This window comes from Terrapene carolina, unplaced genomic scaffold, assembly GCF_002925995.2.
Source record: "Terrapene carolina triunguis isolate 2854851 unplaced genomic scaffold, T_m_triunguis-2.0 Scaffold58, whole genome shotgun sequence".
Classification (NCBI taxonomy): Eukaryota; Metazoa; Chordata; order Testudines; family Emydidae; genus Terrapene; species Terrapene triunguis.
This window is the reverse complement of record NW_020664409.1, coordinates 70,661,534-70,688,523: the sequence shown is the minus strand read 5'-3', so window position 1 is coordinate 70,688,523 and position 26,990 is coordinate 70,661,534. Positions and strand designations below refer to the sequence as shown.

Sequence of the window (26,990 nt, the reverse complement as noted above, 5' to 3'; positions counted from 1 at the left end):
GTCTCTGTACACAGAGAGCTGTTACCCTTCCCTTCATAGTTATGACAAAAAGATATTACCTCACCTACCTTATCTGTCTCAACTTTTCTGAAGTCATTCCTTCCCTAGACAAATCTAAGTTACACCAAACTCCAGTGTCATTTGCCTGGGGAACATGGCCTCAAATTGTTTTGCAAGCCTTGCTTGCTTTTGCATGCCTTCTCCAGTGTCTTTCATAAACATGATTTATTTAAGCTCCAGCCACAGCTCCCTGTCTGCCTTGGAGTCAGAATACTCCTAGATATCATATGCGGATGGACAAAAGAAGGATCTATACACTGTACCTTCCATTGTAGTTCATGAGCACTTATGATACATTTTCACAAGAGTTTTCATTTTGTCTATTGTAGAAGCTTTCCTTCAAAAATCTCCTTCAAAGACCTACACTTTAGTTAATTAAAACTCAAATCTCCGTGAGGTCATGCCCATCTTACAAGAGGTCAGTGAGACAGATAGGTTAAGTGACTTCCCCACAGTGAGTCAGCAGTAGAACCAAGACTAGAGCCTAGGAGACATGGCTGCCAGTAAGTTGCTTTAACAGTTAGCAGCTCCCACCTGGGAAATCCACATGCAGGGGAACTATATTGTTCTTTTGAGCTCAAACACAACCCCATGTGATTAAAAAAAATACATAAAAATAGTGGGACATATGGTGCATCCAAATGTCCTTCTCCAAATGAGACATTAACAGGTGTACACACCCAGCAAAAGGGAGCTATGGTGAACACAAGATGTGCAAAAGGCAGAGAAAAGTATGGAATTGCCACAAGATCACAGGGCAGAAGGGAGTTAACCAAAACAGTTCCCCTTCCCGCCCTTTGTTTATCTTGTCTACTCAGAATGTAAGCTCTTCAGCTCAGAAACTCTCTAACAGTATTCAGACAATACCTATCACAAGGGGGCCCCAATCTCAGTTGGGGTCTCTCAGAGCTACAATTCCTAATACAACTATAGTTTCCACAAAGGAAATGTGAAACCCCCTCAGGGTTGAGAAAGGGTTAAAGGCCAGTTGGACTATTCATTCCACCTGGGTGGTAATTAGTTACTTACTTGTCAAACAGAAGGTACCTCTACACTGCAATAAAACACCCATGCTGGCCCTGGCCAGCTGACTCAGACTGCTGGGGCTGGGGGGCTATAAAATTGCAGTGTAGATGTACAGGCTTAGGCTGGAGCCTGGACTCTGAGGCCACCAGAACCGGGTGAAGGTGGCAGAACCCCAGGAAAGGGTGGGGCCCAGATCCCAGAGACTAGGTGGATGCTTTAGGACTTTGGACTGCACCTGTACACTTCCTTACCTAGAAGGGGTTTGGACTATCAGCGTCTCAGCCAGAGGACTGAGTGGGGTGCAAAGCCAGAGGGCAATGAAGATGGAAAATCCCTGCAACTTTGCACCTGGACACATGAGGATGAATGGGTGATGAGTGCACATGATTACAGGCAGACTTTCAGTAATGGGGGATGACATGTGATGCTGGGAGATCATACAGCTAAATGGAATCCTTGTCATGATAATGGTCACTGTCCAGCATGTCATGCATTAGAGTGAGCAGATGTGGGGGAAAATTTATTCAAGCCGCTAACCTAAAGTGACAACTCCTCATGGTTAGCTCCCACATGTACAGTATAAAGTAGCCAGTAAGCAGGGCTAGTTTTAGCATTTCTGACTAATTGTGTAGTGAAGAATATAAGGGCTACTATATTTCTATCGTCCTAAATTAGCAAGACACATATGCACAGTGCAATTTCATTTCAGTTTGCCATACTGGGAAATAGTTTTTGAAAAGCACCATCATCGTTTACAAAAATTATGGCACATGCACAAATTAGAGTTTTCAGCTCTCATAATGGGGCTAAACCACAACTAATTTTCAGTGAACCACACAAAAGCTTCCCTCCTTCCTAAGCAGCATCTCTCTGCCAGGTGCAAATAATTAAGCAAGGTGGGGGAGAATCAGGGCCTATGTCTTTAAATTTGCTCTTTCTCAAAACTTAAAAAAAAATATGAAAAGGAGGATTTTGAAGCGCTGAAAAAGGATAAAGCACAAAGCAACAATCTTCCATCCCCAGCATTTAAGCTGCATCTCTTAACCTTTCTCAGCTTCAAGTCCCCATGGAATAAGAGGGAGGCATTCACTATCATACAGGGCAACAAAAGATAGGGAGCCTTGGCTGGCAGCCAGCAGCTTATGAATGCAGAAAAGTGAGCCAGACTGTCACAATGATCTGAAAAGCTTTCACTGAAAAGCTGGGGTTCCTAAATTAGTTTTAAATGAGTTAATTGGGCTGAAGAACAAGATGGAGGAGAACGAGAGAAACTACTGACATGTATCTCCAGCCCCGGAGAGCATTCATCTATACGGTAGAGCGTATGAAATTGAAGAGATCCAAACAAACCACTTCTTTCTGCTTTATAAGCACCAAGGGCCAGATCCTCAAAGGTACTTAGGCACCTAATAATTTCAGTGGGTGTTAAGTGCCTAACCTGCTTAAGTGCTATTGAAAATCCTACTAAGTGCTTATCTGCTTCTTTAGGCATCTAAATACCTTTGAAAATCTGGCCTTAAGTGCCAAGTTCAGACCACATTCACTTTTAGGGCAGAACTAAATGTAACTCGAAATTCAGCTTAAATACAGGCCCATAATTAGACCTGACCCATCCTTCGAAACTGCTATGCAATTTGCCCTTGCAGAGGCAGTCAACATGACTTATAGGACACTAAGATGAGGGAGCATATGTGCAAAAACACACTTCCATGTCCCAGCCCCACATTCTAGCTACAGAGGGCTTGTACAAAATTGCCCTAGGCATGGCTGCCTCTTTTCCTTCATTTGAGCGAGAGTTGTCCTGGGCATAGAACTATCAGCAATAGATTCAAACATGGCATGGACAACTTCAATGATTTAAAATCATTTTCTCTGTCTCTCTTACTTTTGCCAGGTTTGACTCAGTGGGTGAAGAGCTGGGAAGCTGGCCAGGATGCAAGGAAATGAAAGAAAAACGTGAAGTGTGAAGAATTGCAAACAGCACATCAGCTGAAAAAATATTGATGAAGAGTGCGAAGGAGATGTCAAGTAATGAATTTTAATGTGCTACAGAATAATAGATGTTTGTCTATTACATTCAAGGCACTAGAAATAAAAAAAAGATACAGATCCTTAACCAGCCTGGCAAATGCACTGTGCTTCAATACAGATTGTGGTTTTGGATAGATATAAGTGGTAGTATGCTCATTTCACAGATGGAGAAGCTACTTTACATAAGCAGACCCAAGATCACACAACATCTCAGTGGCATAGCTGGAAAGAACTCAGAAGTTCTGGCTCACAGTCCCCAACTATAATCATAGTTTTTCTGTAGAATGATTAATAGATTTTAAGGTAAATAAAATCCATTTATTCATTGTAGCAGAATTTTTTGAATTCTTAGTGATTCTTCACTAGCTCTGAGCACTCTGCAGCTGACTTCCCAGTGACCTGCTGCACACTGTGGTTAGATGTTGGCTGTGGGTGTGTGTGTTTATTTAGTGTGCTGTCCCAGCTCTGCACAGATAGCGGAGATAGCAGACCTCAATTAAACTGCCCAATAAATTCACAGACTCTGTTTTCAGCGAAGGCGCCCGGCCACATTTATTGTCAACGAAGCACGGTAATAGCACCCGGCAGATTCTACGAGGATACTAAGACATGTATGCTCGTGACAGTGGACACAGCTCACTCAGAGGCAGGACTTTCCATTCCCCCCTCGGCTGGTCAAAGACACTCCCTCTGAGATACATCTTTATACACCAATACAAACAAATTGCGTATTACCCCTGACGTATTAGGGTGCCACCCATTCCCTTGTATCTGTTGATTTGATTAAAACATCTCTATTTATTATGCTGTCATCCTGACCTTATCCTTAAGTATGTTGTCAGTGTGTTCCTGTTATCTTTGGGAAATGTGCTGGTACTGAGGTGTTCTGGTACGACCCTTCTGGAATATGCTTGCGTGAGTGCTCTGTGCCCAGCACCTCTTAGGAATATATGTTTTTGCAATATTAGCCCTGTGCTTGCCAAATTCTGTGAGCAGGGCCTGCCTTTTGCTCACAACCTGACTTTGCTTCATATTGGCAAAGTTTTAACCACTACTTTAGTTCAGGCCTCAGGCCTCATACTAGGCCTCTAATACAAGGGCTTATGTCTCAGGATCTCTTCCTACTACACATACCATCTATTCCTCTCCTTACTGGCTGTCCCCTACTATGATGACCTGCCACTATTCCTTCCATGATAACTTTCTTGAGATTATTTCCATCTCTACACCTGATGTGACCAAAGCATGTAAGTTTGTGCCTGTTGCTTTCCGACAGCAGGATCTGTTTCTCTTCAATAATATTTCTAACATAAGTATTCCATCATCTTGTCTATCCAGGAGATATGCAACAGTCTTCCCCAGCACCATATCTCAAAAGCTTCAATTTTCTTCTTGACACAGCGCTGCCCAGAGGGGGGGGCAAGTGGGGCAATTTGCCCCAGGCCCCGGGCTCCGCAGGGGCCCCCACGGGAAGGGTTGAGGCTCCCTCCCCAGCCCCGGCCTGACTCCGCCTCCGCCCCTCTCCTGGAGCCTCAGCGCATCCAGGAGCATCCCTGGCTCCAGCGGAGCCTGAGCTCCTCCCCGCTCAGAGCTGCGTGGTAAGGGGCGGGGGGGTAAGGGGGCGGGGCTGAGAGCTCCGGGAGCTCAGGCCCCGCTGGAGCTCTCAGCCCCGCCCCCTTACCACGCGGCTCTGAGCGGGGAGGAGTTCAGGCCCCACCGGAGCCATGCTGCAGCGCTGTCCAGGGATGCTCCTGGATGCGGCATGCTGAGGATCCGGGTGAGGGGGGAGCCGGGGGTAAGGGGCCCGGGGCCGGGGGGGGGTTGGATAAGGGGCAGGGAGGGGGCAGAGGTTGGGGGGGCGGTCAGGGGACAGGGAACCGGGGGGTTGGATCATGGGCGTTCTGGGGGTCTGTCAGGACTCAGCGGGGGGCTGGATAGGGGTCGGGGCAGTCGGGACAGGGAGCAGGGGGCATTGGTGGAGGTGGGGTCCCAGGGTGGTGGTTGGGGGGGTCTCTGGGTGATGGTGAGGGGACAAGGAGCAGGATGGGTCGGGGATTCTGAGGGGGGCGGGCAGTCTGGGGGCAGGAAGTAGGTGGGGGTCAGATAGGGGGCAGGGCCAGGCTGTTTGGGAGGCACAGCCTTCCCTACCCTAAAGCTCATCAGCAGTTTGAGGCTTGCAGAAGAGCCAAGCTGTTAGCTTTTCCATTAGGGCTGCCGTCCCTTTCACTTCTCAAATGCCAAATTATAGTCTATATTTAATTTCAGTGCCATAGGGAGATTCATGTCAGGGGAGGGTAGCTTCATTTAAAATTAGGCACTGGGGGAGGGATCATATGAGAAGAGCAATATCCTACACCACCTACCTCCTTCCCAACCCTACCAAGGGAGACCCCCCCCCTGCATTCCCTGAGGTTTTAGAGGGGTTAATTCAGTGTTTCTCAAACTTTTGTACTGGTGACCCCTTTCATATAGCAAACCTCTGAGTGTGACCCCCCCCCTTATAAATTAAAAATACTTTTTTATATATTTAACACTATTATAAATGCTGGAGGCAAAGCGGGGTTTGAGGTGGAGGCTGGCAGCTCGCAATCCCCAGTAATAACTTCGTGACCCCCTGAGGGGTCCCGACCCCTAGTTTGAGACCCCCTGGGTTAATTTAATTTTAGCACCCTGTGTCCATTCACATGCATGTGCTATTTTGAGCATTTCAGTTTCCACAACATAGGCTCATCCCAGATTCTGGAACAAGCTCAAATGCTCAGTTCGTGGAGTATGTACATAAGCTATACTAAAGACAAACCCACAGTAACCGTCTCCAGTTTGTGAGGGACCCCATGGAGCCAGTCTCTAGGAAACAGATAAATGCATGGAGGTTAAGTCCATTAATGGCTATTAGCCAGGATGGGTAAGGAATGGTGTCCCTAGCCTCTGTTTGGCAGAGGGTGGATGGAGATGGATGGCAGGAGAGAGATCACTTGATCATTAACTGTTAGGTTCACTCCCTCTGGGGCACTTGGCATTGGCCATTGTTGGTAGACAGGATACTGGGCTGGATGGACCTTTGGTCTGACCCAGTAGGGCTGTTCTTATGTTCTAACCTAAATTAACCCAAAGTTATGGAGACAGATATGAGTCAAGGAAGCCAGCAGAGTATCAGAAACCTGGAAAAATCTCTGACTGGATGGGCTCAGGCGTTTGGTCACAAGCTGAAGTGGTTCAAAAGTTTTGGATTTTTTTAAGCAGAATTTGTTTATTGTTTCTTTAAACAATCAAACACAGCAAGCAGCAAATATTTGGCCACACACTTCTGAAACCCCAAACCCCATTCAGGTTTTGGCAGACTAATTTCAGTTTTTCAATTAAAAAAAACCACAACAGATTTTGAAGGAAAGCAGACATTGTCCATGATTTTTTCTGCTTTTTAAAAACCCCTAGTTTTCGATCCAAAAAAAGTTTTGACGGAAAATATTTGTCCAACCCTTTTAATGAGCTTTAGTGCCTTTTAGCACTAGCTGATGCTGAGAACCAGTGATACCTTGTAAAGAAGTTTTCTCAAAACTGGGTTTGTGCCGAGATGCGGAAGGTTAATTTTTCCCAGGGCCGCCCGTGGGGGGGGGGGGGAGGGCAAGTGGGGCAATTTGCCCAGGGCCCCACAGGGGCCCCCACGAGAATATAGTATTGTATAGTATTGCAATTTTTTTTATGGAAGGGGCCCCCGAAATTGCTTTGCCCCAGGCCCCCTGAATCCTCTGGGCGGCCCTGTCTTGACAGCAGCATTAATTTCCGTGATTCACATCCAAAAGTCACTATGGACAAAATTAAGCTTTTCACCAATCAAACCATCATACATTTTGAGGTGACAGTTTTTCCAAACTTCTGTAGGTGTAGCTCTGTAGGCATACAGCTTGCTGGGCGTGAGTAAACTTGCCTGTAGCTTGATTTGAGTGCCAGATTAAACTCTAAACAAGAGAGTGTGACAGACTGTGTGCTGGAGATGGTGTTTTTGGGCTAGTTGAGATAAGTGGGAATACCCTGAACTGATAACTTTGAAATGTGGATAAGGTGAAGACACAAGTGATGAGTTCCTTACACAATCTTCAAAGCGATTGGTCCTTACATGATCTGTATGATGTCCAAACCAATTAAATTCAAGAAGCACAGATGTTAGTACAGGGCCGGTTCCAGCTTTTCTGCCGCCCCAAGTGGCAAAAAAAACCAAGCAGCGGCACTTCAGCAGCAGCTCAACCATGCCGCTTCTTCTGCGGCAGTTTGGCTGTGGGTCCTCCCTCTCTTCCTCTTCGGCGGCAATTCAGCGGCAGCTCAAAAAGGAAGAGAGGTAATGAGGGACCCACCGCCGAAGACCCGGACATGCCGCCCCGATACCGGACGGAGTGCTACCCCTTTGAATTGGCCGCCCCAAGCACATGCTTGCTACCCTGGTGCCTGGAGCCGGCCCTGTGTTAGTAGCTAGTAGTGTGTGACATGATTTGGAATTATGCTATCACTCTGTATATAAACACCCTGGGCCTGGCCAGTGTGGGCTTAGAGCTGGTCCATGCCTAATAAAGGAACCTGAGTGATGAGCTGGAGTCAAATTGAGTTTGGATCCCAGAGAACTGGATGGAGTGTTCTCCAAAAATGGATGAGATGTTCTGGATAAGCCAAGTGCAAAAGGTTTCGAAAGGAATCACAGCAATGCCATGGCTGAATGAGCCATTCCTAATCTTCTTCCAATTTCTATGGAACACCCTCCTTTATTGGATATGTATGATCCCAAATAATTAAATTCATCTACTGCCTCTATGGCTTGACCATTAATTGTGATGTCTCTTTTCATCTTGTTTTTGTTAATTATGTCAACATACATGCATTTCATTTTTGCTTCATTCAGCGATAAGCCATATTCCTCACTGGCTGTTTTTACAAACTACAACATTTTTTGAATTGTTTCTGTGGTGGTAGCAAAGAGCATCATGTCCTCAGCATATCTGAGGTCAGTTAAGAGGTGTCTACCAGTGGAAATCCCAGCAACTTCCACTTTGTCAAAACCTTCCAGGGCTAGCCTCATAATAAATGTGACCAACAGCAGGGGCAGTGAGTGGTTTCCACTGGGCAGGGTGTGACACAAGGGTTTATTCTGCCCTCAAGCCTCTTCAACATATACACAGAATTTAGGACCTAAGGGACCATTATGATCATAAGATCTGACCCCCAATATGCCACAGGCCATAGAACTTCACCGTGTGATTCCTGCATCTAGAACCCAGTATTAAAGTCAGGAATTTGCAATGCTCTCAGCTTTGAGTGCTTCAAAAACATTTTACTTGTAAATCGCTATCACCATAACTAAGATTTAGTGAAAGCCACAGTCCCATAGAAGTTTCGCATGTAAAAATCTATGTTTAGCATGCAATTGAGCTGTCAATCAAAAAAACCTTGAAATATGGAAATGGAATTCAGATCTCTGAAGAATGGAACTTGTTACCAGGTATTTGACTGATCATAACAATGGTACAATTCTATCATTGTTAAGTTCATTTATTCTATGTAAATTACATGACATATGAATTATGAATGAAAACTTAGTGTATGCATTATGAGTCAAACATGATGAGGTGCTGAGCAGCTGCAACTCCCGTTGGAACCTGAGGGAGCTGTCGGTTCTCAGTCACTCTCTGAATTCTGCCTTATATTAAAATTATCCTGAGTCCTTTGGCAGTACCCTTTTGATGAGCCATTGTTTGCATTGTGTTGGAATTGGGGTGAAACCAAGACTCCCTCGCAGTCCATATGACTGACTTCATGGGAGCCAGGATTTCGCCCACTGTACTAATGTTTAAGGTAATTCTGTACACAGGAGAGCATATGAAATTATCAAACCAGATATGATGATAGTGATGCTCTTTTAAGACTATTTAACAGTCTGTATAATGCATATTTAAAAACCACAGGACTAAGTGACAACTGAGTTCCTGTGTCATAAAAAGATTGGGATGTATGGAATGAAAACATATCAATGTGAAAACAGTAACAATTTCTGAAGGCGAATCTAATCAGAATGCAAGTTTTATCAAAAAATTCCACTTAAGTTACTGGCTGAAAGAGAATATTTTTCAAAAAGCTCAGAGCTTGCAGCAATTAAAAAAAAATCAGACAACAAGCTAGACTAAGAGTCATGAGAGAGACAGAGAGAGAGACTGAGAGAGTGTTGATCTTGGATTATAATATTTTATATTGGATCTGCAGGTTTTTTCCACTGGGCACTTGGTATTCAGGCCAGGGTCTCTTGATCCTTTGTTTTGGTCTGTGCACTTGGTTTTTATTTTTTCATCATTTAGTTGCAGTCATTCTTCATCACATGCTGAGTAATGTTCCTATCTGTACACAAATAGAGGCATCTACATTTAACTTGTCTCTTGTAGGTCTGCCTATTGCAGCTCTTTGCTTTTATTAGGTCGCTGATTAGAGCTGGCCTTAATATTATTGGGTAAGGTTGTGAAAATAAATTTGGGATCCCAACCTCAAAATGTAACCAGATCCTGGCCATTATTGTGATTGCAGCAAGGTGGGTTTTAGCATATGCCAAAACTTTACTGAATCATTTCATATAAAAGTGGGTGGGAGAATCTTTGTACTGATACCAACCTCTTGCTGCAGGAGAAGTGGAGCACATGTAGTTTGTTCTGGAATCCATACACGGTTCCCAACATCTACAAGTTTATCAAGCTTCAGTTGTCCAAAGAAGCTGGGGGCAAGTGGGGGTGCTGCTAGGTTCCCAACCACTGTAGGGTTCAGTGTGATGGCTGGGGAACTTCAGCATGTTCTTCAGGATTTACAAACTTATTAATTATCACAATGAACGCCCAGCAAGGTTGATATTTTACACATGGGAAAACTAATGCACAAAGGGTAAGTGACTTTACCAAGGCCTCAGAGAGTCGGTGTCACAATGGGAGAGGATGTGAATTAAATGCAGACAACCATCTGAGAGGTAGCTTGCAGAGTCCTTTGTGCCATCACTGACAGTTCAGCTACCACTACCACTCTGTTTTGAACTGGTCTGGAGTCAAGTAACTGGTTATTCACGTCCGCCAAAGCCCAGCCTCGGATGCCTTTAGGAGTGGACTAGATTAGTAACAATTTCAACCTTAGCCATTAGTTGTGTTTTCAAGGCTATCTCCACACAGACCAAGGCTAGGGGCTTTTAAAAGGCTGAGAGTATGTACTCTTTGCATATAGAGGTCCCCAGAAAATGAAGAGAGCGTGTGCAGGCCTCATTACATAGCAGGCAGCCCACAGAGAGTTGAGCCAACGTACTGGTGGTGGTCAGGCCAAGCTCTCCCACCCCCCAAGAGAGGAAAGCAGAAACTAGCGAGTTCCCCCCTCATTCTCTGAGCGATAGCTGTGAAAGATCTGAGGATGCTAAAGGGGAAAAGGGCAGTCAGGAGAGAGGAGGCCCCTCCTCACACTCAGCTGCAGAGAGGTGGAGCGAGACAAGAAACACATCAGGACGCAGGTGCTGTGCAGCGTCAGGGCACTGCCCTGTGATTATTGTGTGGCACTTCATGACTCCATTTAATGGTGAAGCAGCTCTCCAGCAATTCAAGGATAAGTGTCACTTTCTGAGATCAAGAGATCTGGTCTCAGCGCCCGCCCTTCACTCTTTCTTTCTGTATTAACACAGACTGTTTGCTGGTGGATTATTGGGGATATAGGGAGTATGTTTGAATGTCCACTCTTGTGCAAACAGGGAAGGAGTATAGGAGGATTTTTGGCTCAAGGACCCATGGTCAGAAGAGGCCCCAGTGACCAGTAACTGGTACAGTGCACGCTTGATTGTGGCCAACTGACCACATACTGCTGATGCAAGACCCTGGTTCCATGGTTCAGCCCTGTGTCCTTCAGACCATGTCAGAAGGTGAGTGAGGGGATTAGTACAGACAGGAATGGAATCATGTGGTTCCAGTGCAGCCAACATGCATGGCACACACTGTTGGCTGTGGGTAGAGGGAGTGAAGATTGTTTTGCAGGGAGAGATGGGGAAAGCCAAAGTTTTGGTGATCCCCACCCAGTACAGTATACTTTTGCATTCCCTAGACCTGGGGGGGGGGGGGGGGGGGCACAGGGGGATGACAAATTTTTTTGTTTCACAGGGAATTCCACAAATTAAAAAAATAAAAATTCTGTTTGAGAATGGGGGTGGGGGGGAGAGGGAGGATTGAAATTTGCTATAAAATGAAATCCTGAAAAAAATTCAATGCAGGTTGATTGAAAGTTTCATTTTGATTTAGACTTTTAAAAAAATTTGATATAATATAATGTAGAATCATAGAATCATAGAATATCAGGGTTGGAAGGGACCTATGGAGGTCATCTAGTCCAACCCCCTGCTCAAAGCAGGACGAATCCCCAACTAAATCATCCCAGCCAGGGCTTTGTCAAGCCTGACCTTTAAAACCTCTGAGGAAGGAGATTCCACCACCTCCCTAGGTAACCCATTACAGTGCTTCACCACCCTCCTAGTGAAAAAGTTTTTCCTAATATCCAACCTAAACCTCCCCCACTGCAACTTGAGACCATTACTCCTTGTTCTATCATCTGCTACCACTGAGAACAGTCTAGATCAGGGGTCAGCAACCTTTCAGAAGTGGTGTGCCGAATCTTCATTTATTCACTCTGATTTAAGGTTTCATGTGCCAGTAATACATTTTAACATTTTTAGAAGGTCTCTTTCTATAAGTCTATAATATATAACTAAACTATTGTTGTATGTAAAGTAAATAAGGTTTTTAAAATGTTTAAGAAGCTTTATTTAAAATAAAATTAAAATGTAGAGCACCCTGGACCGGTGGCCAGGAGTGTGAGTGCCACTGAAAATCAACTCGCGTGCCACCTTCGGCATGCGTGCCATAGGTTGCCTACCCCTTGTCTAGATCTATCCTCTTTGGAACACCCTTTCAGGTAGTTGAAAGCAGCTATCAAATCCCCCCTCATTCTTCTCTTCTGCAGACTAAACAATCCCAGTTCCTTCTGCCTCTCCTCATAAGTCATGTGCTCCAGCCCCCTAATAATTTTTCTTGCCCTCCGCTGGACTCTTTCCAATTTTTCCACATCCTTCTTGTAGTGTGGGGCCCAAAACTGGACACAGTACTCCAGATGAGGCCTCACCAATGTCGAATAGAGGGGAATGATCACGTCCCTCGATCTGCTGGCAATGCCCCTACTTATACAGCCCAAAATGCTGTTAGCCTTCTTGGCAACAAGGGTACACTGTTGACTCATATCCAGCTTCTCATCCACTGTGACCCCTAGGTCCTTTTCTGCAGAACTGCTGCCTAGCCATTCTTTCCCTAGTCTGTAGCAGTTCATGGGATTCTTCAGTCCTAAGTGCAGGACTCTGCACTTGTCCTTGTTGAACCTCATCAGATTTCTTTTGGCCCAATCCTCTAATTTGTCTAGGTCCCTCTGTATCCTATCCCTACCCTCCAGCGTATCTACCACTCCTCCCAGTTTAGTGTCATCTGCAAAGTTGCTGAGGGTGCAATCCACGCCATCCTCCAGATCATTAATGAAGATATTGAACAAAACCGGCCCCAAGACCGACCCTTGGGGTACTCCGCTTGATACCGACTGCCAACTAGACATGGAGCCATTGATCACTACCCGTTGAGCCCGACGATGTAGCCAGCTTTCTATCCACCTTATAGTCCATTCATCCAGCCCCTGCTTCTTTAACTTGCTGGCAAGAATACTGTGGGAGACCGTATCAAAAGCTTTGCTAAAGTCAAGGAATAACACATCCACTGCTTTCCCCTCATCCACAGAGCCAGTTATCTCCTCATAGAAGGCAATTAGGTTAGTCAGGCATGACTTGCCCTTGGTGAATCCATGCTGACTGTTCCTGATCACTTTCCTCTCCTCTAAGTGCTTCAGAATTGATTCCTTGAGGACCTGCTCCATGATTTTTCCAGGGACTAAGGTGAGGCTGACTTTCCTGTAGTTCCCCGGATCCTCCTCCTTCCCTTTTTTAAAGATGGGCACTACAGTAGCCTTTTTCCAGTCATCCGGGACCTCCCCCGATCGCCATAAGTTTTCAAAGATAATGGCCAAAGGCTCTGCAATCACATCCGCCAACTCCTTTAGCACCCTCGGATGCAGCGCATCCGGCCCCATGGATTTGTGCTCATCCAGCTTTTCTAAATAGTCCCGAACCACTTCTTTCTCCTCAGAGGTCTGGTCACCTCCTCCCCATGCTGTGCTGCCCAGTGCAGTAGTCTGGGAGCTGACCTTGTTCGTGAAGACACAGGCAAAAAAAGCATTGAGTACATTATCTTTTTCCACATCCTCTGTCAGTAGGTTGCCTCCCTCATTCAGTAAGGGGCTCACACTTTCCTTGATTTTCTTCTTGTTACTAACGTACCTGAAGAAACCCTTCTTGTTACATCTCTTGCTAGCTGCAACTCCAAGTGTGATTTGGCCTTCCTGATTTCACTCCTGCATGCCTGAGCAATATTTTTATACTCCTCCCTGGTCATTTGTCCAATCTTCCCCTTCTTGTAAGCTTCTTTTTTGTGTTTAAGATCAGAAAGGATTTCACTGTTAAGCCAAGCTGGTCACTTGCCATATTTACTATTCTTTCTACACATCGGGATGGTTTGTTCCTGCAACCTCAATAGATTAAAATTAAAATAAAATAAAAAGATAAAACAAAGTTTGTTTTGAAACAGAAAATCAAAACATTCCTTTCTCAAAAAGGTTTAAACCGAACATTTTGACCATATAAAAATGATTTTTTGCAATTTTTTTCTTTCAAAATTAACTTTCACATAATGTTTAGCTTTCAATGAATTGGCGTCTGTCGGAAAATTTCCAACCAGCGATACTCCTCCTGCCTTAAATCATTACCCTTAAATACCCTTAAATCATTGGCATTTCTTACTTACATGTTGTGCTCCCTCTGTGTAAAAGAATCAGGCACATGTGAGATTGCCAGGTATTAAAACGGTGTTGATCTAATCCATACTTTGCATTTATGGAGATCACCATCAGTTATCATCAGCCCATTTTGGTATGAAAATGTGAACTACAAATATAGCTTAGTCACCTGATCTTGTTGAGAGCATGGATATTTGGTTAGGACTGGAAGAGTTCAAAATTATGCAGTGGTATGCATGTCTGAAGTGGTACAGAGGCCTATCTAACCTGGCCACTTTAGCAAAAGAAACACAAACCAGCTGAATGAAAGGTTAGAAAATACTCATGAAATTTAGTTTTCTTCTTATAGGAATATGACTATTTAATGGTGCAGTTTATAATTTAGAGCAATATTTAACTGTCATAAGGGTAATATAGCCATTGTAGCATTTGTGAGTGGTGATAATTATGTTCTTATTTAACAGCAAGATTTCCATGCTCTTTGATCTCTCATTTCATTTTGTTTTTAGAAGAAGTCCTTTGGGGTATTCAATATCATCCAAGGCTAGATTACAACATTTTATACCAAGGAGTCGTGCTATTTCAGAATCTATTGAGTAGTTACCTAGCACGAGTAAATACTGCCGTTCTGTGAACAAAATCCTGTCTTTTGTTTAGGGAGCTGTATTAGGGCGGCTGGTGGAGTAAGGTGGAATAGAGCAGTGACAGCGACAGCCATGCATTCTGCACAATATACACTTTGCAGTTGCATGGCAGGATGGCTTGGAGTAAGCTGGCACAATGTGGTGCCAAACTCATTTTAGTTCTCATTTGATCAGGAGCAGCACATGTCCCTGACTAGCTCATTCGACTGACTACATCATAGGGGTTAGCAGGAGGGCAAGACATATCTCCTATCTGGTGGACATGGGAAGAGGACCAGTGCACTGGCTGAGTGTTTCACCTACTCTTCTCTTGAATTCTAGAGGGAGATCATGTCCTGCTGCTTTGCTAGGGAGCGGGAAGGGAAGATGCTCCTTGTGCCTTCTTGCTTCCCAGAAAGCTAGTTCAGGACAGGGCAGGCTCTAGCCTGTAGTGAAGAAGTCAGTTCCCAGAACTGGTCATGGGTGATACCTGGTTCATGAAATATGCTAGATGAATTCTTGATGCATTTCCCATCTGATTGAGACTGGAATGTTCTATCTCTTTGGATATAAACATTGACCTTTCATTAATAGTATTTTTAGGGCAATACATTCAATCAGGACACTTGCATTTGAACTACCTAGATTAGTTTTCCTACTATTAGTCAAGCTGTAACTAATAAGGTTGCTTAATATCTAACAGACATATATTTCTTCAGTGTCAGGATACAGTTCTGATATTTTAATTTCTCACTGAAGGTAATGTAAAAGATTGCTATGATTTCAAAACAGCACTACCTTAACAATATGTGCAAGAACTTACATACATTACTGCAACAAACATGATATGCTAATATAACAGTAAATTAATATTTGGTTTCCTACCATACTGAACAGGTGTCATTTACAATGCAAAGCACCCAGTTCACAAAAAATATTTTGAAACATTTGCCGACAACAGCTTAAACATGCTATATATGTGGCCAGCCTTCTAATATCTGACTTCCTCAAACAGAGGTTATCTCATGGCAAAGTCTTAGAAACACATCTGATTGCTTTTAGAGTACATCTACATTTGAGCTGGAAGGTGTAAGCCCTGGTTGCATACACTTACCTGAGCTAATTCCATTTGAGTTAGCACACTTAAAAATAGCAGTGTAGTTGGGGTAACATGGGTGAAGGCATAGGCTAGCTGGCTGAGTATGAAGCTGGGGGTCTAAGCAGTTACCTACTTGGGCAGCTAGCCCAAGCTGCTGCCCATGCAGCCCAGGCTACACTGCTACTTTTAGCATGCTAGCTCAAATGGAATTAGCTCAGATAAGTGTATGCAAGCTGGGACTTAGACTATCCAGCTCAAATGTAGACATATCCTTAATGTGGCATGAGCGTTTACTCTGCTAAATCACAAAAGAATGGAAGTATGTTAGGTTTGTTGGCATTCAGGGGTTGAGCAAACATTGATACAAGTACAGTTTCAGTTTCTGATTCATTGAGTCAAGTTAATACAACTAACGTGGTTGAATTATCACCTTAGAATCAGGATGTTCTTTCCCATGAGTTTCTCCTTGCTCTAGTGAGATCAAGGGTTGTGAATTTCAAAGACATTGCCTTTAGGATTACATGCCATTGGACTATGCTGGGCTAATCAGGTTTGTCACTGACTTGGGATTACTTCCCCCCTATTTGAATTAACAGAGTATGGACAATGAATTAAGGAGGCAATGCTATTCTCTCACTGTGGGAGTGCAGGGTCTTGGCTGTCATAGAACCAGCTGGTTCCACTGTGCGTTGGGGCTGGGGGGGGTATGGTTCCAAAGGATCAGGAGACAGATCCTCAGCTGGTGTAAATGGTCACAGCTCCACTGACAACAATGGTGCTCTGACAATTTATAGCAGATGGATATATGGCCCCAGATGTTTTCATCATATGTGGTCCACAAGCAGCAGATCTCCATTAGATTGAGGTCTACAGACTGAAAAAGAGTGAGAGCTGCTGTATTGTTATATAGCATTTAGGAAGAACTTCTTCCCACCCCCCCTCCAGCCCTTGAATGTGCCAAGATACTATCTGCAAGGTTTATTTCTATTTATCTTAGGTACTTACATGGTCCCCATCACCACATGTATTTATCCTCACAACACCCCTGAGAGGTAGGGAAGTGCTATTAGCCTCATTTTACAGATGGAAAACTGAGGCACAGAGCTACTAAAAGCAGGGGACTGGACGAGATGACCTCTCGAGGTCCCTTCCAGTCCTACGATTCTGTGACTTACCCCAGCCATGCAGGAATTCTGTGATGGAACAAGGAGTTGAACTTGGGTTAAAACTAGAACCTGATCCTGCAACACTTTCACTTGTATTTACAAGCCCACTGGTTTCCCTTGTGATGGTGCTCATAATGCAGTGGGACTGCATGTGTGTGTCAGGGCTTCCAGTATTTTATTCTAAACTTACTGTATTTTACCTAATGGAAAAGCATCAGTCCATGCTAATGGAAAATCACCAGTCCATGGTAATATACCAAGAGGGTTTTGTATTACTATGAATTACACATGATTCAGGTCATTCATCCTGCCTTCTGACACATGGACAGACAAACAAATATCTGAAAACTGTGGGAGGAAAGCAAATTTGACTTGAGGAAATATATTTAAGTATTTTAAAATTGTAGAAATTGAGCTATTCGTAATATTTAAATGGCATTTGTAAACATAGTTACTAATAATACATATGCATGCAATGAACAAAGATGCTAGTTAAATGCCTAAGCCAAATTTTGCCTTTGGGTGCATGTGCACTTACTTCACTGAGCCAAATACTGCAGTCTTTACTCAAGCAAAACTCTTGACATCAATGGGAGTTTAGCCTGAAAAAGCAAGATTTGGCCCAATAGATTCTGTGTGCACATAGCCAAAGGTAGCATGTGTCCCCACATGCACAGACAGTTCTTTTTAATAAGAGTCTGCCTGCTGTATGTAAAAGAACAATTGGTAGTTAGCTTATAAAATTAATTGGTATTCAAAATGGCAACCAATTTTACCACCGGAAGGTAGCTGCTACACTCTAAGGCCTGCAATAAGATCCACGTGGACAGACCCTTGCACCTGTGCATAGTTCCATCATCTGCAATGGGACTCCATGCAAGCACAAGGGTCAGCCCAGACCCAATTGCCAGATCAGGACAGAAAATCATAAGCATCAAACATCATGTGTCTGACTTCTAGAGTGACAGCTACTACACTAACAAAAGCCAGTTTTCATTTGAATGTGTTCAGTGCAGCCTAGTTTATCAAGCATTAAAACACAGGTTTGGGTATGATAGATTTTTCTGAAGAGAAAAAAAGAGTCGGAAGTGACTGGTCTTACCATTTTTGTCTGCTCTTCTCAATATCTAGATAGAAAAAGAGAGAAAGGAATCACTTTATGCATACACTGTATGACACTGCAGATTTTAAACAATGAGCATTTGTTTTTTTTTTATCCCACCATCATATTTTCACAATGCGGTAGCAAGAGAAGCCCCAAGTTTGCATTTGTCCCTCTCTCTCACTGAGCTTTCTTTAACTCCAGTGCTGTGCACTCATAAAACCAGGGCCATAGTAATTATTTGTATTTATTTATATATATATAATATTGCTGACAAGCACTGGACACATCTTCAGGGTTATACATATATATCACTGCAGTTATACACAGCACTTGTCAGCAATTAAAATTGGAAAATAAAATCTCTGCTCTGAAGGGGTTATAATCTCATCCACAAACAAACTTGCACTGAAATAACTCAGTTGGTTTTAATTTGTGATTTCAGTGCAAGTCTGTATGTGAACACTCATTTCAGAATACAAGTATCCTATGTCAATTTAACTTGATTTAGTACCCATAAGCTAAAAAGCACCCGGACTTTCAGCAAAATTACTAGAGGTGTGAATTAAAAACCAATTTAATTATTTTGGTGCAAGTTTCTATGTAGACCAGCCCTAAAGGTACAAGGGGTGGTACAAACAATGGACAGAGTGTGCGTGTTAGAGTGCAGTCAATCCAGGACCCATGGGTTGTTAATGATTTAAAGGAGCAGAGAGAGACTGTGTAATGGAATGTTAAACTGTATTATACTATTCATCCACTAGGTGACATTGTGTAAAATACCTCATTTAGATCAACCACAGCCATACCTGGCAGAACATTGAAGGATCTAATGGTGAACATGTCTGGTATGTATAAGCAAGCTCTGTAGCCAGTCCATATCTGGTACAGAAGAACATGACATGGTGTCAGGAGTAAACTAAGAACAGAAATAGAAAGAAAACAGCAGCGAAGGTTGCAGACAAAAGAAATAGCAACAAAGGTTGCAGGATCTCATCACCAGGCCATTCGTCAATGCTTGAGAGAATTCTGCTTTGATAAACCTTCAGAATGAACAGACTGGAAACAAGATTTTGCAAGATTTTGCATTATTACCAAGCTACACAAAGAAACTGGAGATACACAGGTATCATCTTTAATATATGGTATGGGGAAGCAGGCAGAGCATATTTTAAAATCATTTGACTTTACTGAATACAGTCACAAAGATGACTATGAAAGGGTTCTGGCTATGCTTGATGAATACTTTATACCTCAGAGAATTGTGGTTTATGAAAGAGCATGTTTTCATCAGAGAATTCAGTTTCATCAGAGAATCATTGAATGTTTTATTAGAGCTCTGCATGTATTGGATAAAAATTGTGATTTGGGGGAATAGAAAACATGAAAATATCAGACAAGCTGGTTATTGGGTTAACAGATAAAAATCTTTCGCAGCAGCTACAACTGAAGAGAATTAGCCCTAGCCACAGCTATACAGAGAGCAAAACAGTCCGAATTAGTTAAACAATAGAACAAAAGGCAGGAGCAACCTGAAAAACCTGAACCTAATCTAGAAGCTATAAACGGACATTTGAGTGTTTAAGTCATTATCATAAAACCCCTGAGGCAGGGAAAGAGAACTCCCAGGCTAAGAGGGACAAATCCCAGCCTACATGCACAAGGTGTGGAAAAAGTCATATCCCAAGATATGATGCACATCCAGCCAGAGGCGCGCTGTGTAATACATGGACATATGGACAGTTTGCAGCTCTTTGCTGCACCAAAGCAGTAAGGGAGTTAACTCATATTACAGACAATCTAGAGTCATTGTTTCTGGCATCTGTCACTTGTGATGACACAGAGCCTGCCTGGAGAGTGAAACTGAATATTTTTGGCAGGACTACTGACTTTTAAATTGACGCAGGAGTTGAGGTCATACTCATCTCAGAAAGGGTTTACAATCACCTTCAACCCCTTTCAGAGACAAAGTCACTCGATACAGCTCTGACTACCCCTGGAGGTATTCCGAAGTGCATGGGCCACTTCACCACCAAAACAACTTACACTCCAAATGCATAGCTTTTGTCTTTGTATGTGACCAAAGACCAGAAACCTTCTCAGCCGCAGTATGGCACCCGCAATGGGCCTAGAGAGAAAGGAGGAAGAACTCAGTGGAGGATTTGATGATATGGGGCTTTTGAAAGGAGATCCTGTACAAATAAACTTAAGAGACAACGCTGGATCATACAATGTACAAACACCTCTACCCGAAAGACCTTGGAAGAGACTTGCTGCAGATTTAGGTGAATTCAGAGGACATCATTACCTGGTTGCCGTGGACTATTTTTCCTGATATATAGAAATAATGAACTTGAAAGACATAACATGGTGCAGTGTTATCGAGAAACTGAAGTGCACTTTTGCTCACTTTGATATTCCAGAACAACTAGTGATGAACAAGTTGCAGCAGAATTTAAGTCATTCTGAACAAAATATGATTTTGATCATATTACTTGGAGCTCTCAAGCAAATGGAGAGGCTGAGAGAGCTCTACAGACAGCCAAGAAAATCTTAGAGCAGGAAGATCCATTCCTTGCTCTTCTAAACTACAGATCAATACTAATAGTAGCTACTGGATATAGTCCAGCACAACTCCTGATGGGAAGACAACTTAGAACTACTGAATGAACTACAAGGATGAATACATCTGGGGTGTACAAGCAAGCTCTGTAGTCAGTCCATATCTGGTACAGAAGAACTTGACAGGATGCTTCGGGAATGCGAGCTGGGAGGCTGCTGCAAACGTAAGAGACTGTGAATAAAGACAAAGGGTTAAGACTGGGCAAGGGAGCCCAAGGGAGCAGTCCACAGAGAACCTTTTGTGGAGCAAAGGGATCAGACTGGGTTCAGGAGGCAGTGAGATCAGATATGCGGGAGCAAGTTTGTGCATTGCTTTGAAAGTGAGGGGAAGCTTGAACTGGTTGTGGATGAAAAGGAAAAAAACGAGTGTAGAGATGTAAGAATGGGGAAAGCATGGTCAGGAAAATGGCAGAGGAAGATGCTGTTGCCAGCTGTGTTCTGGATGGACTAAAGTGGGGGGAGAGGCCAGGAAGAAGGAGCTTACACTAGACTAGGCAGGAATTAAATAAAGAAAAATACATTTCAAAAGGGAGCTGCTACCATGGTTTGCTGTGGGGAGAAGTGATACAAAATTGAAATGTGTGGAGTGTAACTACTTTGTATCATGACTTTTACTAAGAGATCTAAATTCTTATCCACAGATGGTAGAGGCCTGTATTTACCCCACACTGCAAACGGTGCATGTCCCAGAAGCTGTCTAAATAATCAGGATGAAATGTTGGACTCCTCGTGCAAATCCTGATTTGGGGACCTAGATGGAAGATAAGCAGATGGATTCTTCCAGCCCTCCTACCATCTTGAAGGAAGAACACAAGTAACGTGAACATCTGGGATGAAATATAATCTGTTTGTGGCCCTCCCCACACCTGCCCCGTGCAACATTTTGGGCCAGTGGCTCTGTGCTATGCTCAGCATTCCCCCTTGTCCCCAGCCAGCCCACCCACAAGCCTATTTCTGAGTACCTTGGAGAATGCCACTCTGGAGCAGTGCTCCATGATGCACGGGTGTTTGGAATCCTCCCTCCATAGGATGCCTCCACCCCAGCACAGTGGTTTCTGTTGCCATTTAAGGCCTTGTACCCACCTGAAGGCAGGCCAAGATAGAAACTTGTTCCTATTGGGATCCGAGGCAACCAGTCAGATAACAGCTGAGCATTATTAACAGGTTGCCACAACACAGAAATGGAAAGCTTCATCTGATCAGAAAAGTTTCTACAGAAATATGTAGGCACACAGAATGGGCAACGTTTTCCAAATGTGCGTGAGTACTTATGATAAGTCAAGGCAGGAGGTTTGCTTTCTAAGCCAGTTAGAACACAGCAGATCAGTAACGGTGCAGCTAAGAAGCTAGCTAGGATTAGTTTAAATAAATCACCTATAGTAGCATTACTTTATAGTCTTTATTAGAAATTGGACTAACTGAAAACCCAAGATCCAAGCACCCCTGAAATTTGAGTGTCCTAACCCTCTGTGTGATTGCTTTGCCTGACTGTATGTTGTTTGACATGGGAACAAAGCTTAAAAAAATAAGCTACTGATCCAGATCCAGGACTCCCTTTATAAACTCAGATCTGAATTTTGGGATGTTCAAAATCTAGATTCAGGTCCATTCTGAACTAAATTTAGTGGCTTTAATTAATCTCTGCTTAGTACCTCTGAACAAAGGGGACTTTGCAACTCAGCTCTCAATAGCACGATTGGGCTGCTCAGTTTCTGATTTTTTTTTTAAACAGTACTCTGGAAACACTCTACTAATACTAACACCCAATTGCTAAAGTCTGAGAATCTTAAGCTTGAGAAGGTACTATTAAAAGGCAAAAATGCAGGAGGACAAAGGACTGTCTAGAGCCTTGTCAGAATGGTTTTACACTCGGTAATATTCTTTTAATGGCTAAAATACAACACTAGGGTCCTAGCTGATACTGTGGGTTGTTTTTTTTCATTTGGCAATCAGTATTCGTTTTTCTTCTGTGTTTTCACATGGAGCAAACATCAAAATGTTTCTCCATTTGCCTGCTTCCTTGTTTGTGCACCAGCAACAGTGACGTCTGTAAGAATGTGCATTGTACTGGAATTAGTAGCTGTTAGTTAATATCAGCTGTAGAGACAGCAAGAGAGCTCATGGTTGTTTTGCTTCCTTTTTTAATGCCAAAGGACAGAGAGAGAGAGAGTTGTGGATTTAAAAAAATAGAAATATTTTGAGATCTAGAGCTAATTACTAGGGCTGGCTATGCAAGATTCTGCCTGATGAAAAGAGGATAGCATGGAGCCCCTAAAGGGGAGGCAAATCCATAATGGCAAGTGCAGAAATCCTGCTCCTTGAAGAAAAGGTGCCTGGGTTGAATTGCCTGCTGGGAGAGCCCAGGTAAGCATGGCTAATGGGCTGAATAATGAGAAAAGAAGTGGGATGTATCCAACACAGAGCAAGTGGCACAACCCAGATAAATAGACCACACAACTTATTTGTGCCCTGAGCAATAATGACATATGCACAATGTCCCATTCTCAGCCTCTGTGCAAGTGATTGTATTTCAAACAGCATTGCATTAAAGTATTGGAGGCACCAGAAGGCGGGCACTTAGCACCGAACTTGGCTCCTTCAGAGCAGCAGTGCTCAAGCAGTCACTGGAAGGCCATACCGTAATACACCCACCTACAGTGAGTTTAACATAAGTAATCACTAAAGTACTGTATATCAGCATTACCTTGGAGACTCATGTAATAGATAAACATTAGGCAGAAGATTGGGAGCCCAACTATCATTTACTTACCTTCCTCATTAGGGTGTTTTGAACAGGAGAAACTTTAATTTTCTATAGCTGTTTGAAGATGAAAGTGCTATATAAATGCTAAGCATCATTATTGGGATGTTACCAATAGGCAGCAGTCAGTTAAAAGAGAACACAGCTCAACCTACCCCTGCATCAACACACAGGAACATGACGTTTGGCTGGATACATGATTACTTTTGTTGGAATTGCAGCCACACAGATATAGGGAGAATTCAGAAATCTATTATGGCATCCAACCACCGATGTATTTAGGTGGCAATGTATTGACATCAAAGGAGTTATGCGCCGTATTGTGAGTAGACAGGAACAAAATGTAGGTAATGTTCACTGTATTGCAATCATACTTGGCTAGTGTACAGCTTAAGATCCAGCTGACCTGCCCCCCACCTCCCTTTGGAGGAGATACTTTGGTGCTCTTTTTAGGGCCAAACCTTCTGCTACTTATGTGTTGGTCAAGTATCAGAGGGGTAGCCGTGTTAGTCTGGATCTGTAAAAAGCGACAGAGTCCTGTGGCACCTTATAGACTAACAGACGTATTGGAGCATAAGCTTTCGTGGGTGAATACCCACTTTGTCATGCGTCTGACGAAGTGGGTATTCACCCACGAAAGCTTATGCTCCAATACGTCTGTTAGTCTATAAGGTGCCACAGGACTCTTTGTTGCTTTTCATGTGTTGGTGAATCTTTGTGAGATGACTCCGAGAGGATATTGCCCAATTTAGGATGCTATTATCTTTAGCTGTAGGCTCCACTCGTACTCTTATCCCTTTTTTCTTGGAAACCAGTGATTCCACCTCTTTGTAATGCATGTGTAGAACTCCCTTTTGATTTAAGAAGAGTTATGCACACACACCAAGGGAAGAATAAATCTTGTAGGATCAAAGTGATATCCAGAAACAGCATTTTTATGTCTACAGGCCATAAATATAATAAAATGCAATAAAGGGTAGGCCTCTCTTAAATGATTACAGCAGGGATCTATAAAAATCATTTAAAGTAACCGTAGTTTTTACTGAACGCTCAGTAAAATTGTTGGGAAATCACTGGGAATTTTAATGTGGTCACTTTAGAGGTGTTTATAGATGTAGGGCCCTTAGTGCAAGTTTCATCGTTGATGAATATAGATGTATGAGCCTATATAGATGTTATGAACCTATATTCTGCTTTGTATTTTGAAGTAGTCAGCAGTGAAAGTTGGTGTAATATAGTATAAGTCTATGGAGCTTGTCAAATCAAAAACATAGATGCACAGACTGATTCAATCCTGCGAACTTTGCCTATACTAAGACCTAAAGAGGGGCTACATTCTTTGTTAACGTCGTTACACTCAATTGCACAGCATGTGTAGACAATGTATATGGGCTCAGTCTTGTGCAAGGTGCTGAGCGCTCTGTGGCTGATCCAGCACGTAACCAGAGGCTCACCTTTAAGCACGCCAGTCGTCCTGCTGAATTCAAGGTAGACTCCTGCTCAAGTGCTTTTCTGAATGCTGGGCCTAATCCTGCAGGGTGAGGAGCAGCTCCTGAAAAGGTCTGAGGTGCTGAGTGCCACTTTCAGCAGTGGGAACTGAGGCTGCTTAGCCTCTTGCAGATAGCACTCAGCACAATGTAAGTTAGTTTTTAAATGCCCTCAGTTCCTCTAGAGTCCATTGGGAATTAAGTATCAAAGGGGTAGCCCTGTTAGTCTGGATCTGTAAAAGCAGCGAAGAGTTCTGTGGCACCTTATAGACTAACAGACGTATTGGAGCATGAGCTTTTGTGGGTGAATACCCACTTCTTCGGATGCATGTGGGAATTAAGGGAATTAAGGGATCCCTGTGCCTTTCAGGAGATACTCAGCACCTTGCTGGATCAGTCGTTCTTGATTATAAGATAAGAAATACAAGTAGCTGACAGTAAATTCCTGAAAGTTACATTATTTTTGGCTCAGCTGTAAATTCAACTGATTTATGGCTGTGACTCTCCCCTGACAATTTCTTCACATCCAGACCTGACTTATAATCTACTGTTATCTAGGTATGTTATTCATTTTCTAACAAAAATATTTGATGTTTAAAAATTCATTTATGGTCCTATAAATAAAAGCAGACCAGATCCTAAACACGTTTTGTCTATAAGCATATGCTCTAAATTATTATTTAAAAAAAAGTAATATGGTCAAATCAGGAAAAGAATATAAAGAGTTAACTGATCCAGAGGCAAAGCAAGACCGTGGTACCTTTTAGATTTTGGCTTTGACCATTTTTCCCTTTAAAAGGACAATTTGATCTGTTCCTCCTTGGGAGAGCTTTTAATGCCACCTTGATTTAGGAGGCATTTCTAACCAGTCTAACCAAACTTACATTATCAAGGTTTCAGCGGTATTCAAAAAAGATGGCCAATATAGTTCTTCCTTAAAAACACCTTTGCATGCTCCTTCAAAACTTTCCATCACCTGGACCCTGGCTCAGTGCAAATCGCTGGGAAACCCAAGGAAATCGCTGCGAGGGAATTTTTCCTCTGGTGCCCCTCCAAGGTTTGTTTTCTCGGTGAGGTTTGCACGGCCTCTCTCCCCCCAGGACGCGGTTTCTAGCTCTGGTTACCTGTGGCTGTGGTCACACTGCAGCCGCTACAAGGATGCGCTAGAAAGAGACTGGCTCCCGCGTACGCTTGTTTTCACTCTCCCAAGAACTAGCCCCTCCAACTCTGCTGCAACGCCAAGCGGGCTGCGTCCGGCTCAGCCCCACACCCCGGCTCCCCACCGCCCTGAGCCTGCCCCGGACTTACATCGAGGAAGATCGACATCCCTTTGGTGAGCGGCAGGGCCGAGCTGAGCTCCTCGGAGGAATTGGTGGAGGAGGGGGACATCTCCTGACCATCCTCCATGCCTTCTGCCAGGGAGCGGGGGCGCTGCGGCCGTCGTGCCGGGATGAGCTGGGGCTCGGCTCCTGAAGAGACGCTGCTGCAGCCGCTGCTGGAGCAATGGAGGCTGCTCACACTGGGCTCTGGCCGGGGCCCCCTCCCCGCGCTCCTCCCTTTGCTGATGGCGCTAGAGCCCGTGTCAGTTCCATGGAGTCACACTGCAACGCGATCGCGCCCCAGGGACCAGCCCGGCAGGGTGGGCAGATCCCGCCACCTTTCCTCCTCCTTCGCCTCCGTGAAGCCTGGGGGGAAACTCCGCTCCCCCCGGCCCGAGCCGTGATCGCCAAATTACCCGGGACTGGCGCGGAAAACAACAGCCCCTTCCCACGCGGGCTGATGATGTGGCTCCGGGACTGGACATCCTCGACGGAGAGTTTTAGCCCAGAGGAGATGTGCTCCCCCGGGCGCGCTCTCTGCGCCCCTTTGTGCGTCTGCACGGACTGGGAGCTCAGCCTGCATCCGAATGAATGTCTAAACCCATCGCACATATTAATTTACTCCGGCAAGGAAACACATTGGGACATGACTGATCACCACTGCAAACCGGATAGTGCTGGTGCCTTATACCTGGGCAAAACCAGAATGGAAGCTGGTAAACAATAGTCCCCACTTGCTCCAAATACAAGCCAGAGAAT

The 26,990-nt window shown here is 43.9% G+C and overlaps 1 protein-coding gene across 1 annotated transcript in view; it reads right to left on the bottom strand.

Annotated features, from left to right (window-relative positions):
* NECAB1 (N-terminal EF-hand calcium binding protein 1) overlaps positions 1 to 26,319 on the bottom strand; it is a 144,409-nt gene extending 118,090 nt beyond the window's left edge. Inside the window, exons 1-2 of the mRNA XM_024201565.2 lie at positions 26,221 to 26,319; positions 18,043 to 18,067 (exon numbers count right to left, since the gene is read on the bottom strand). Of these exons, the coding sequence (XP_024057333.1) occupies positions 18,043 to 18,067; positions 26,221 to 26,319 (124 nt within the window). The remainder of the gene's footprint in view (positions 1 to 18,042; positions 18,068 to 26,220) is intronic.
* Positions 26,320 to 26,990: the final 671 nt, after the last annotated feature.